The following is a 14,677-nucleotide window of genomic DNA, read 5'->3' as shown; positions in this document are numbered from 1 at the left end:
AAGTACAAGAGATAACAGACATTATATGTATTTATAATACATATTATATATTTACAATATATCAAAATCCCTTACAAATAAAGAAAACTTTAATTTTTTTCAATCATTCCCTTAATGCTGGATGTTCAGATTTAGGTTGCTTGTATTATTTTTTCTATACAAACAAGGCTGCAGTGATTATCATATAGACACGGTAAGAAGATCTCAAATATGTTTTAAAAAGCAGGACGTGAATTATATATGAAACAAAATATATATGTATGTGATATATTTGCATATTTATATTCTATAAAACCTTGGAATTCTGGAATTCACAGTATACTCTCACCATTTCCAAGGAACTTTGAAGGTCTTTGGCATGTGATAATTTGGCACTTTGCTGAGGCCTAAGTTTGGGTGGTGAGAGACTGTTGTCATAGGAAATGAGCCTAGCCACACCACTCTTGAAACACTGCTTTTCTTTTGTTTGTTTTTTTACTGATTCTGTGGTAGGCATTGCTCTGAGCAGATGAAAACTTTTGTCGTAGTGAAGAATGGCTTTTTTTTAAAAGATTTTATTTATTCATTTTAGAGAGGAAAGAGAGCGAGAGAAGAGGGGAGGAGCAGGAAACATCAACTCCCATATGTGTCTTGACCAGGCAAGCCTAGCATTTCGAACCTTTGAGGTCGATGTGTTTATCCACTGTGCCACCACAGGTCAGGCAAGAATGGCTTTAAATGAAAGTAAATGCTGGTGATGAAAATAAGGTGGTTTTACAAAAGAGATTATTCTTAGCCAGAAAAAAAGTATTGGATAAATTAAAAGAACAGTATTCCCTAGGGTTCTGTGCAATTTTGAGGATTATTTTTGAGACTATACAAAATATTTTTTAAATTTATTGATTTTAGAGAGAAAGGGAGACAGACAGAGACAGAAACATTGATCTATTCCTGCATGTGCCCTGACCAGGGATCATACTTGCAACCTTGGTGTATTGGGATGATGCTCTAACTAACTGAGCTATCTGGCCAGGGCATAATTTTTGAAGATTCTTTACGATTCTTTCAGACTGGGTTCTCTAATGTCAAGGATCTAGTGAATATACATACAAAAAGAATTAGAAGAAAGTATGCTAAACAGTAATTATCTCTGGATAATAGGATTTGGGTAATTTTTATATATTTATGAAAAATTTTATATTTAAGCCTGACCTGTGGTATTACAGTGATAAAACATAGATCTGGAATGCTGAGGTCGCCGATTCAAAACCCCTGGGCTTGCCTGGTCAAGGCACATATGGGATCTTAAAAAAAAGTTTTATATTTAAGATGAATAGTATTTAAACAGAAAAAAAGCAGTAAATGGTAATTAAGATAAATTGAACAGTGGATTCTTCTTGACAATGAAATTCTTTTAAACTTAAATCTGTATAGCTGAACAGGAAAAACCTTGGTTTAATTAACTTGGCCCTTCTTTTTAATGTTAACAGAAGCCATGCAGTGACATCCACTAAGACTTGTTGGAAGCCATGTCGGAGCCCCACAGGGTCCAGTTCACCTCTCTCCCAGGTTCTCTGAATCCTGTGTTTTTGAAGAAATCCCGGAAAGAGGAGGTTGGAGGATCAGAGCAGCATCAAGACTCTGAGCCGGCTGCAGCAGCTGTTCGGATTACGCTCACCCTCTTTGAGCCAGATCACAAGCGCTGCCCAGAATTCTTCTACCCAGAGCTTGTGAAGAATATACGAGGGAAAGTGAAGGGCCTTCAACCTGGAGATAAGGTATCCCCCGCCCCGCCCAGTGGCCCCAGACTCACTATAGATCTAGTGCTCAGGGCAAGGTGTGCAAATGGGACTTGCAGAAGGTGAAAGCAAGATTAGGGAGGCTTTGGCTGTCCTGAGATCACAGCACCCCTCCCAAAGCAAACACTGAGTTTGCTGGTTTTGCCCTGGGCATGAAGGGATAGAATCCTTTTTAGAACCATTCTCCTGATTTATGCTAGAGAAAATGCATATCCAAAGCTAATTTGAATTATGGCTGTGGTAATTAATATAAATAAGTGAAACGCATTTTTCCCACCAAGACTGTAAATATTACATGTATAAGGTCTACCGGAAAGTTCTGTTCGTTTCTATCACAAGTTTCGACACGTAATCACATGTTTATTTGGTGCATGTGTGCCTCTCTATTTTTATTACTTAATGTATACATACTGACATAGCAAATTAACTAAAACAAAGTTGATTCATGTTAGTCTTATGTGTGAAGCGATAGTGTACCCATGGCTACTGATAAAGTTCATTTACGCCACTGTAATTTTTACAAATTTCAACAAGGAAGAAATGCTACAGAAGCATGTCTGTCGCATCCACCATATTCCCCAGACTTAGCACCCTCCAACTAGCACTTGTTTTTGTCCTTACAAAATTTTTTGAAGGGCAAAAAATTCAAAAATGAAGAAGATATCAAACAAGCACTGGTTCAATTTTTTGCATCAAAAGATAAAACATTTTTCAAAAATGGGGTATACAAATTGCCCTCATGCTGGCAAGAAATCATTAATAATAATGGCAATTATATTATTTAATCAAGTTTATTGACGGTAAGAAAAATTTGTATTTTGTTTTATTCCAAAAATGGACAGAACTTTCCGATAGTCCTTATATGTAAATGTGACCAGTCCCTGGCTGTTCCAGTGGTGGATTTCATGCTGGCCATTTTTCTTTCTCAAGGGATTCTCACTCTGCCTCATGTAAGGACAGACAAGAAAAAATACACACTGCTCATCTCTTCTCAATACAATAATATATTGGGTAGTTACTTCACTGGAGGGATAGAAACCTATTTTACCCGGGATATTTCTTGTTTTACTTATTTGAGGGGGATACAGAATTGGATTGTAGCCTCCAGGGTTTTTGAGAATCAGTTAGATTTCTCAGATGTTTTTTTAAATAATCTATGTTTCCCTGACAGATTTGTATTTTACTTTTTCGTATGGAACTTCTCAAACATTCACAGAATAGAGAGGATAGTACCTATCACCCAGTTTCAACTATTACTGATGCTTTGGCAAATCATTAACATTATAAAAACTTTTATAAACTTGTAAATTGAATTATGCACTTAAGAAAACAGAACATACAATAAATACACAGCTTAATGGAATTCTACAATGTTAACACATCCATGTAACCTGCATCTAGATCACAAAATATAACATTTTCCAGGACACTTAGAAATTCTCCTCCTGCCTTCTCAAAATACTACCCTGCCCTCAAGGGTAACGACTGCCCTGATTTCCAACAGCTTAGATTAATTCTGCCTGTTTTTTGCATTTTATATGGATGAAATCATACAGTATGAACAGGAGCTAGGTGAAAAGCATTTATAAGCACTTACTGTATACCCATGCACAATGCGAGGCTCTGAGGGTAGGTTTGTTGGGTCCCACACTGCAGCATTTGTTCCGTAGAGTGGCTCTTAGTCAAATGGAGACTAGGCTGTGTTGCCTGGCTCACAGGATGTCTAAGATAATGTTGGTGCAGTTTCCAGCAGTGCTTCAGTGGCCAGTGCTCCTTTAGTCTAGTTCATGGTTGTGCTGTTTGGGGTGAGTACCTTTGGTTAGAAGGATTATCCAGTTTTCTTTGCTCAGGTAAAAATGTGTTTCTTGATTAAGATTTGATTGGCTGAACAGAAGCCAATTGATTCTGTGCCAAGGGTCAACCTGTTGTATGAGGTCCAGTGGGCAGATGAGAAAAAGTAATTTCAAATTAATTCACAATCCCTTTTTCAAAGTAAGAATAGTATCCTCTTCCTTGAGAGGAAGAGTAAGTAGCAGGGATTAAATAAGGTATTGATTTATGGGCTCAAACCAAACTAATAGGTGAACTGAAATTAGAACTCCTATGCTCCAGTTTCATCTTTTTGGGGGGATTCTAGATGTTCTTCTCCATTGCAGAAAAATGCATGGAACATACACGGAGAATATTGTATTCAGTTTCAGGGGATTCACTCCTTGCCTTCAGATTGAGAACTCCTGGATATTGTGTCTACTACTCTGCAGTGTTCAAAGCACAACGTAATCTGACACATTTACCTATTTATTTATTTAGCATGTATTTCTTATATGAAGGCACTGTGCTAGACACTCAAGACTATATGAAGGTGGAGAAATCGCTGTCATAGCTCCAAAGGAACTTCCAATTTTATAGATGTTTTAAGAATATTATACCAACACAGGTAACAGGAGTCACAGTGTGGTAATGAAACTGCCCACAAAAATTAGGGGGTATTTTATTACTTCATATTCATTCTTGAAATATCCCCTGATTTTTGTGAGCAGTATATTTAAATCTGGTACAGATACAGGCCCAGGAGGGCTTGGACAGAGGAAAGCTCATATCCTGGATCCTGTGTTTGTACAGAGCTGGACCTTCATATGATCAGGACATAGTAATTATTGGATGAGTAACTGTTTGGAAGGCATAAAGGAATACACAGTGAATCCAACACTGACAGAGATGGGGGGATTTCTTATAATTATTTGAACCACTTAAGTTGTGTGTGATCATTTTAGAAAAATTAGAAGATACAGATAAGCACATGTCTTCAAGACTGCCCCATTTGTGGTACATCCATTGTATCTGTGTTCTGTAAAATCTCATTCTGCATATATACCCTAAATTATTTAACTGATTTTTATGGGTGATTGAGATTTTGGTAGGCATAGATAAGAGGTAGAATCTAATCGTTAGTGGTTTTGGCCTACTCTGAAGTCTTAAGGTATTTAGTATGGTTCAATTGTGGAAAATTGAGGAAAATGCAAGAGTACCTAAGTTTATGGAGTTTTTGGAAAAACTACAGAAAAATATCTGGAGTGACTATTGAGATTGGGAGGAAAGAGATTACTGATCCTTCAAGGTAGGTGTCCAGGGAAAGGGATTGCTGTGAACCTGGATTTGATTTTCTGTAGCACTGAGAGAAGAGTAAATTCATATGCCTCTTCTGACCCATAAGGCAGAATAACTCTTAACTTCTACATTCAGTGAGTTCTTAACCTTTTTGAGCCACTGACTGCTTTAGAAGTGAACCCCTTTTTAAGTAATGTTTTTAAGTACATAAAATAAATTTTAGGGTGACAGAAGAAACCAGCTATGTTGAAACGCACATCTATACAGGTTGAGCTTCCCTGATTAAAGGTCTTTTGCCATATTTGAAGCTTTACAGGACTTAGTGCTGCAGTTGTAGGTATTTAATTAAGTATTGTTGAATTATGTGAGTGAAAAAATTTCTTGAACAACTGAGGTAAACATAGCATGTGTTCTACTGTACCTGTTCTGAAAATGGTTTTATTATGCAGTTTATAGGTGTTGTTGAGCAGTCAGTGAATGTATGATACTATGAAATTAGTGGGAATTTTTTGTAACTCTTATTTCGTGGAATATTCTCTTCACAGAAGAAAGATCTCTCAGATCCTTTTAATGATGAAGAAAAGGAAAGGCATAAAGTGGAGGCCCTTGCCCGGAAATTTGAAGAAAAATATGTAAGATTTCTCTTTGGGCAACAAAATAACCTTGTTGGGTGGGAGAGGTTTCTAGACATTTCCACATTTCTTTAGTGAAATATCATCTAATCAACACTGATATGAAAGCAAGAGGAGAGGTCGGAGAGAGCAGAATGCAGTTATTAAACAAATGCATGAAAGTACAGGTGAGTGTGATAGGATTAGTGTGTGCCACTAAATGGATGAAGGAGCAAGAAGGGCCTTTTATCCCTAGAATTTATCCTAAGAATGAATGTTTTGATAAAAGGCATACGAAGCCTTTTAGTTCCTTCTTTTGACTTAGGTCATTTTATGCAGATACAAATCTGTCCTATTTTTTTTTAATTATTTAAAAAAATTTTTTTTTAATTTTTATTTTTTTACAGGAACAGAGAGAGTAAGAGAGAGGGATAGATTGAAACAGACAGACAGGAACAGAGAGAGATGAGAAGCATCAATCATCAGTTTTTTGTTGCGACACCTTAGTTGTTCATTGATTGCTTTCTCATATGTGCCTTGACCGCAGGCCTTCAGCAGACCGAGTAACCCCTTGCTCGAGCCAGCGCCCTTGGGTCCAAGCTGGTGAGCTTTTTGCTCAAGCCAGATGAGCCCGCGCTCAAGCTGGCAACCTCGGGGTCTCGAGCCTGGGTCCTCCGCATCCCAGTCCGACGCTCTATCCACCGTGCCACCGCCTGGTCAGGCCAAATCTGTACTATTTTTAAAGGTCTTTGGGAAGGAGGTTTGGGGGTTGTCTGAGTGTGACAGTTTGAATGCTTTATACCCTTTAGTCACTAGCTGATGGAGTTCAAGGCAACAATTAATTCCGTGTTCTAGAAAAAGCATGTGACCTTTAGACTTAAAAATTTAAGAGCCAGCCTGACCAGGCGGTGGCGCAGTGGATAGAGCATTGGACTGGGATGCGGAGGACCCAGGTTCGAGACCACGAGGTCGCCAGCTTGAGCGCGGGCTCATCTGGTTTGAGCAAAAAGCTCACCAGCTTGAACCCAAGGTCGCTGGCTCGAGCAAGGGGTTATTCGGTCTGCTGAAGGCCCGCAATCAAGGCACATATGAGAAAGCAGTCAGTGAACAACTAAGGTGTCACAACAAAAAACTGATGATTGATGCTTCTCATCTTTCTCTGTTCCTGTCTGTCTGTCCCTATCTATCCCTCTCTCTGACTCTCTCTCTGTCTCTGGGAAAAAAAGAACAAAAAAAAAAACCTTAAAAAAAATTTAAGAGCATAGATCTCATGTTATATCTTCTTACCACAATTTACACCCCCTCCCCAAAAAAGAGAAAAGCATATGACTTATTTTAAATTTTAGGGTGGAAAGAAACGTAGAAAAGACCGAATACAGGACTTGATTGATATGGGGTATGGTTATGATGAATCTGATTCCTTCATCGATAACTCAGAGGCGGTAAGTACTTAATGAAAATGCCGCATAGGAACTACCACACCCTTGCTCCTCCTGGTAACTGCCCAGTGGCTGGGGGAGGGGTCAGAATGGGCCTGCCTGAAACTTGAGGAGGGGTTGCACTGAGGAGAGAGAAAGTGGCGTCCTTGATGTGCCTTGCTGTTCTCGCTGAAAAGGGTACCAGATCTGTCCAAAACACCTTCAAGCTCAGAACTCACAGTCGACCAGAAGCGTGCGTAGGCATGCAGTCATGTGACGGAAACATCTGCACCACACCTTCGGACTATAGTGCCAGCACTGACTGTTTGTTTTTCCCCTTTCAGTATGATGAGCTGGTTCCTGCGTCTTTGACTACAAAGTATGGAGGATTTTACATTAACTCGGGGACGCTGCAGTTTAGACAAGCATCAGAATCTGAGGACGACTTTATTAAAGAAAAGAAGAAAAAATCTCCAAAGGTTAGAACACTGCTTGCTTTTGGGTTTCAGGAGTGTTTTGGTTTTTTTTAAACCTTGTGAGATCAGTGGGTGACTTGCCAGAGTATGTGCCATTTGAGGATGGCTTAGGAGATTGGCAGAAAGGCATGTGCCAAGGTTACCAGTTTACCTCTCACACCTGCCGTGAGGTGCTGTGAATGCCAGCAGGCTCGGCAGGGATTTCTTTCTTGAGGTCATCTCAGGGTGGGGATGAGGGCAGTGAAGGGTATGAAGTAAGGGGACTTTGCACCAGTATTGTGTGTCTCTCCGGTGGACGTGTAATGGTCTTCAGTTCTCAGGGGTGTGACCCCAACGAAAACAAGTTAGCCTTACGATAAGTTTGTTTAGAAATCTGTCACTGCCTGTGTGTTTAAAATGAGAGGCAGGGTCCACATACAGCTCATTTCAAACTAGAAAGGTTTCAGGCTGCATAATGGCCACTGTTGTCTCAGCCCTGGGTGCTTCCAGGAGACACTGTTGGTGGGAATGCTGTATTGACCTAACACAGGTCCATGGTCCAGGGACTGATCTGAAAGCTTTTGTTCATAAAGGAAATAGGACAGCTCTCAGGATGTGCCCTGGGCGGAGCAAGGCCAGTGCTGTGTCGTGCACTTGCTCCCCAAGTAAGGGAGCTGTGTAACTGTGCCTTGTCTTTAATTCTCAGAAGCGGAAGTTGAAAGAAGGTGGTGAGAAGATAAAGAAGAAGAAAAAAGATGACACTTATGACAAGGAGAAGAAATCGAAAAAGTCCAAGTTTTCCAAAGCCGGGTGAGAGGCAGCAGCTTCTTTGCTAGGATAAAATCTGAACGGTTAGGGCAGGACACCTAGGAGCTGACTTGCCCTCCTCCTCTTAGCTTTAGAAGAGGCAGCAGGGCCTGGCCTTCCGTTCCCCCTCACGCCTCCAGCAGTGCCATCGTGGGCCTAGTCAGTGCTCTCACATCTCTGTGTGTCAGACATCCAGAGTTCTCTGTCCCACCGTCAGTGTTGGCGGCTATTTCTGTCGCTGTATGATTGCTGCTGTCTCTTGTTCTCTTGGGCACCCCTCCTTTGCTCCAGTTCTCCTTCTGTCTCTGCTGTTTCCCTTTGTCTTTTCTGATCCTGCTTTCTTTGCCTCACTCAATCTCACCCCAGCTGCCCTTCAAGTTGCTGCTGCTCTCTGCTGCTCCTGCTTTCTCCCTCTAAATACTTTTCTTGTTCACCCCCTTTTTGCAACCTTTTATTTCAGCCTGGCAGTGGTTTTTAAAAACTCATCGGATATGTAGCACTTTGTGACACGGTTTTGCTAACCTGTATTAAATCTCAAGCTTTGGTCCCAGCAAGAAGGAGCTCCATGTGCCAAGAGGAGGGAGGGGGAATAACAGGGTGGACTTGTGACTTAGGTTCCTGGAGACCATTGCGCTGGGAGCAGGGGTGAAGTCCCTCTGTGAATTTCCCTTTTGAGGTGTACTGCAGCCTTGGTAACCAGTCTCCCCCTTACTTGCAGCTTCACAGCTCTCAATGCCAGTAAGGAGAAGAAGAAAAAGAAATATTCTGGGGCTTTGAGCGTTAAAGAGATGCTAAAGAAATTTCAGAAGGAGAAAGAGGCTCAGAGAAAGAGGGATGAAGAGCATAAACCTGTAGCAGTCTCATCAGCAGAAGCCCAGGGCCTGCGGGAATTGGAGGGCACTTCTGACCCCTTGCTGTCATTCTTCGGCTCCACTTCTGACAATGACTTGCTCCAGGCGGCCACTGCCATGGACTCACTGACTGATTTGGACTTGGAGCATCTGCTCAGTGAGTCTCCAGAAGGAAGCCCCTTCCGTGATATGGATGATGAAAGCGATTCCCTCGGGGTGGGACTGGATCAGGAATTCAGGCAGCCCTCTTCCCTCCCTGAAGGCCTGCCTGCACCCCTGGAGAAGCGCGTTAAGGAGCTGGCTCAGGTATGGTGACACGGAATGGTCAGGCTTTCCCGGAGGCGGTTTGGGCAGATTGACACTGGTTCTGCACCACCTGGAGCTTGCTGCCCAGAGCAACCCTTAGTGAGTTGGCAGTTGCAGTGTAAGCTCTTCCAGGCTCTCTTCTCTCATCCCAAGTGAGCAACCAGTGTAAGTTCTGATTGTCAGAAGTCTGTTTTAGGTCTTTTGTGGTTCCTTTACTCTTAGAGAATTTACTTTCTTCTGGGGAAATTTTCCTTTCTATTTTCTGCCTGTAGATTCCTTTCTCACAGAGAATCTTTCCTTTCGTGTGACTGACACTAATGTTGGCAGCAAGCAGCTGAGGCAGAGATCCATTGTTTTAGTAATCTGTTGGAGGTTTTGGAAATTCGCAAAAGTTTGCAGACATGTTACACATAGAGTGTATACTTAATTACCACTGAGTTTCAGTGGCTCCCTAGACTTGAATGTCATCAATGTTAGGTACTGATTACAGGAATGCCTAGGTGATAAATAAAAAGGAACAGAAGCAGAATCTTAAATGCTGTCCGTGCCCTATGAAAAACAGCAACAAGCGTCAGAATGGAGCAGCCATTGATGTTTTCCCCTGGCAACTGGGAATTAATCTCTAGAGTGCCAAGAACTGTCAATTCAGTAACATATTCCTACCTATAAACCCAGCACGGGTTTTTAGTCATGATGACATTTACCCTTTACTTAAAATAACCTTTCAACTTGGGCATCATGGCTTGTCATGCAGCTCCAGTGGCATTTATACTCTATAGCTATTTTTTTGTTAAATTTTATATAGCTGTAAGTTTTAAACCAGTGATTCTCATAATGTTTCAGAATCAATGTGTGTGTGATATCCCTTGTGTTTTAGGGCAGGTTAAATGTACTGCTACAAATGATTTCCAAAAAATATCTGAATACAACATATGAAGTAAATCAAACAACTTATTCAGATCTCTAGCTTAGCCACATTAGCCCATGGAAATGTTGGACATAAGTATTCTATTTGGATGTAATGATTTAAATGAATTGTACCACACCAGAAATTCAGAGTCTATCTTAATAGGAAGTTGGAAGTAGTTGCATCTGAACTTGGCATGTTTGAGCATATTGTCCTATATTTGCTTTCAGAATTTATGTTAAAGAACCATTACCCCTTGTTCTTTTCAATCCTCTCATTTATAATCAAGTTGTTTTGTAGCATCTAAAAGTCTTATTAAGTAAGTTAAGTAAGGTATGTGGGGCGGTAGCTAGTCTCTTTTTTTAGAGAAAAGTCAAAGTAATTCTTGGATATGTTCCTATTCCCACCATAAGTTGGGGTCTAACCTAATAACTTAAACTCATTATTTCCCTTTCTTGGGAAAGATGGACAAATTTAGTGGAAACAAAGTGGCATAACATAAAAAGCATTGGAATGTGATCGAAGAAAGCCCACTTTCTGGAGTGCCCTGGTTGGACACTGAGCAAGCTGTGCTTTTGCAGTGACTGCCAAGTCTCAGTTATCTGCTGGGCACATTGGAGACAGGGTTCAGGATTCCATAGATAAAGAAGTCTTGGTCCTCGTAGGGTGGGGTTGACCAGGAAAGATTAATGTATGGCTTGAAAATATGTTCGTTCAACTGTGAAATTGATACTTTACTTATCCCCTGACCCTTCTATAACATCATTAAGATACTTGGGGACATGAGGTAGAAAGTGGGAGTTACCCATCATCCTGACAATCTGAAAACTATTTTTAATTTATATATTCTTTTCTAGCCTCTGTGTATATGTTTTTATGCAGTTGTAATTATAGTTGTGAATAACTGTTTCCTGCTTTCTTCACTTAATAAATATAATAAAGCCCTCATCACTTTTAATGATTGCATGAAAAAGAAGGTCTATTTTAGAAAGTTACTTGATGCCACTCCTAAGGATCCCCAGGTGCTTTGTTCCCACCAGGGCCCTGCACTTGGAGCTTCCTGCACGTGTGCATGAGTGCTCTCGACCGAGACCCTCCTGAGTATCTGCTGGGAAAGGTATTCTTCTCAGGAGAAAAAAATGCCTGTGTACACAAAAATTGCATATAATTTTAAAAGCTATACATGGGTATTTGGATCCTTAATAAGGAGTCCTGTCCTAGATCTTGACCTGGATATTCCATTTTTAAAGCTTAAATTTGATATTTATAACATTAGCAATGTTCCATATTTCTTACTTTTTTACTCCCTTCATTTTTTCTTTTTTTCCTCTTATTGCCTTTATAATAATTTGTTTAGATTTTAAATCTTGGCCTTAGATGATACACGTATCAGTTTCTACTGTTACCTAAAGGACTACCTCAGACTTAGTGGCTTCAAACAGCAACTCATTTCTCCTGACTCCATGGGTTGGCTGGGTGGTTCCTGTTGTCCTGCCTGGGGGCTCATGCCTGCATTCAGCTGGCAAGATGGCTGGGTGCTGGGATGGTGGGGCCTCTCTCCTCCGGTCTTTTATCCTGGTCTTTTTGGTGGATGGCATTCTCAGGACAACATTTCAAGAGGGTGATAGTGGAAGTCATAAGGCCCTTAAATCTAGCCTTAGAAGTTGTAGTGTACCACATCACTTTTGCCACACTGTATTGGTGAAGTAAGTCACAGGTGCTCCTGAGATTGGAGGGTCGGAGAACAAGGGACCACCTCCCTCTCCCTGTGGGAATGCATGTTCGGGGAGGGAGGAATCTGTGGTTCTGTTGCAGTCTACCTTGGAACATAAGCAGATTCTAATCTGATGTGATCCCTTAGGGAAACATTTTTTCTGCGGAAAGCAAAAATTAGATTTATCTTCTAGCTAGATATGACACTTAAAACTTAAAAAAAAAAAATTTGAAACCTTATGTTAAAGAGGTCCTCTAAGAGGGTGGCCTTGGTGAATGCCCAAGCAATGTTTACTGTTTTCTTCTCACACTAGCCCAATTTTTACTCCCGTACTGTACAATTTTTATGGGCCCCAGGGAATCCAGTGATTTGACTCAATGGCCTTGCCCTGTCTTCTCTTTTAATATATGTTGGTTGTGTCTTTTGTTTTGGTTGTTGGAAAGCTCAGGTGTGTTGCCCCCTTAGGTTTAGTTTGGCAGCTACTCAGCCTGGTCCATACAGATGACCCAGGTCTGTTTTGGTCTTTTTCAGTCAAGCATAAATTGGGAACAATACTAAGAATAGAAAAGAAACAGACACCCCATGTCACCCACCTTGCTGTTCTACCTGCTCACTGCTTACTGTCCTAGTGAGTTAGAACCCCTGCATTGCAAATCCAGGGAGACATGGATCCAAGGAGAATAAGGTTGGAAAAAGCTAACCTGTTTGATCTTCTTTGAAAAAGAGAATCGTGCCAGATTTCATTCTGTTCAGCAAACACAGGTACAGTATATAAGGTTCTGAAGTAGGTGATGGAAGGTTCTAAGTGTCTTTTCTAATAATAAAACAGCTTATTAAAAGGTTATTGGAACTATTATAGATCAGCATGATATGGCTGGTTTAACATTACTTCCTACTTGATCTCAGATTAGTTTATTGAACTCCTTGGGCAAGTGTCCCTTCTTAAGATTGAGGGACCTAACATTTCTGGAAGACAGATGTTTATCCAGTTGCTCTTTTAATTAGTTTTATTTTAAAATGCAGCACTTGACTAATTATCTTCAATATAAAACCAGACCCTCAGAGATGCTGTCTGCATAATTCAAAAGCCATCAGGGGAAAATATCTTTTTAAAAACTGTAGCCAGAAAGCTTCTGAAATATTGGAGAAATGGCTGATACCTAAAAAGAAATTTGATTGGAACCTAAGCTCTTGATGGGTCTGACAAACAATGGGGCATTTAAAATACAGGTTGCAGTAATTGTGTTGAATTACTATTAAGATGCTTTTGGAGCTTATAACTAGTAGTTTATAAGCTTAAGCAAAAGAATGGCTCAGTTTTATTTTCTCTCAAGTTAAAATTCCAAATTCTTCTGAAAGTATAAAAAATTGGCAGATGAATGGATTAAAAGTCACACCACTTTTTTTTCTTCCATTTCCATCCATCCATTTGACTCACTTTTATTTTTTTTTTAAAGATTTTATTTATTGATTTTTACAGAGAGAGGAGAGAGAGGAATGAGAAGTATCAACTCATAGTTGCTTCTTGTATGTGCCTTGACTGGGCAAGCCTGGGGTTTTGAACCGGTAGCCTCAGCATTCTAAGTCCATGCTTTCTTTGTTCATTGTGCCACCACAGGTCAGGCATTGACTCACTTTCATCTCAGTCTTCATTGCTATCCTCTGTCTAAGAGATGTTGCAGAAGCTGCAAGTTATTGGGTTGTTTGGTACTAAACTTTTCTTCCTCTAGTTTGCATTCTTTCAATAATACCTGTTAATTTGTTCATTCATCCATCCAATCAGCTGGCATTTACTAAGCATCTATTGTGTGAAAGGCAGATGTTGGAAATATATTAATGAGTCATTTCTGTTCTTGTTCTCCATGAGCTTGTTATATAAACGAGACCAGTAGACTTATAAACAACTGACTTGGACAAAACTGAATGAAATAAGCCCCGTGAGGTGTGTGTGTGTGTGTGTGTGTGTGTGTGTGTGTGTGTGTGTGTTTATTTTAAATTTTTCCATTGATTTCAGAGGGAAAGAGAGAAGTATCAACTTGTTTCACTTAGTTCCATTTAGTTATGCACTCATTGATTGCTTCTTGTATGAGCCCTGACTGGGGATTGAACTCATGACCTTGATGTTTCAAGTGTGCCAGGATGACTCTGTCCACCTGGCCAGGGTCAACTCTGTTGTTTTGATGGTCAAGTAGATGGTGGACAGCCAGACTCAAGGAGATATAAGAGAAGCTCTGTAGGGGTACATTGGACTCAGGCTGGAGGCACAGGCTTGGCCAGCCTCATGGGAGAGATGGTGTATGTTAGTAAGCTAGGGAACAGAGCTGAGGATGGGAAAGTTGTTGGATGGTAGGCCACCCTGGTATGTGGTAGGAGATGAGAGCTAGAGTAGCTGGCTGAGGCCAGATCCTGGAGGACCCTCAATGTTGCATGAAGGAATTTGGATTTGATGCTAGGCTTGGAAAGAGCTGCCAAAGAGTTCTAAGGAACAGAGTGGAAGGATTTAAGAATAGAGTGCTGTTGTTAGAGTAGGGAATGTAAGAGGAAGAGCAAAAACTAGTGGATTTGGTTTTGGCAAATTGAGTTTGCATACCAGAGGGTCATCCTTTCATAGAAATAATTGGAAGTTACTTATAAGTAATTGGTAATTATGACTTAGAGTTTAGAAAAAGGTTTAGGGCTAGAGGTTTAGATTTGAGACACCTACATGCATTTGTATTGTTTT

The 14,677-nt window shown here is 40.5% G+C and overlaps 1 protein-coding gene across 3 annotated transcripts in view; it reads left to right on the top strand.

Annotated features, from left to right (window-relative positions):
- Positions 1-14,677, top strand: part of UBN1 (ubinuclein 1) — a 32,835-nt gene that overhangs the window by 2,797 nt on the left and 15,361 nt on the right. For all 3 annotated transcript variants that reach the window (XR_010731190.1, XM_066274986.1, XM_066274985.1), the window contains exons 2-7: positions 1,470-1,757; positions 5,432-5,518; positions 6,844-6,939; positions 7,260-7,394; positions 8,077-8,180; positions 8,896-9,334. Coding sequence is in view for 2 of the 3 variants with exons in the window: in XM_066274986.1 (XP_066131083.1) it covers positions 1,509-1,757; positions 5,432-5,518; positions 6,844-6,939; positions 7,260-7,394; positions 8,077-8,180; positions 8,896-9,334 (1,110 nt within the window). In the remaining variant the exon portion in view is untranslated. The remainder of the gene's footprint in view (positions 1-1,469; positions 1,758-5,431; positions 5,519-6,843; positions 6,940-7,259; positions 7,395-8,076; positions 8,181-8,895; positions 9,335-14,677) is intronic.

Source organism: Saccopteryx bilineata, chromosome 4 (assembly GCF_036850765.1).
Source record: "Saccopteryx bilineata isolate mSacBil1 chromosome 4, mSacBil1_pri_phased_curated, whole genome shotgun sequence".
Lineage (NCBI taxonomy): Eukaryota > Metazoa > Chordata > Mammalia > Chiroptera > Emballonuridae > Saccopteryx > Saccopteryx bilineata.
This window is presented reverse-complemented; position numbering and strand designations above follow the sequence as displayed.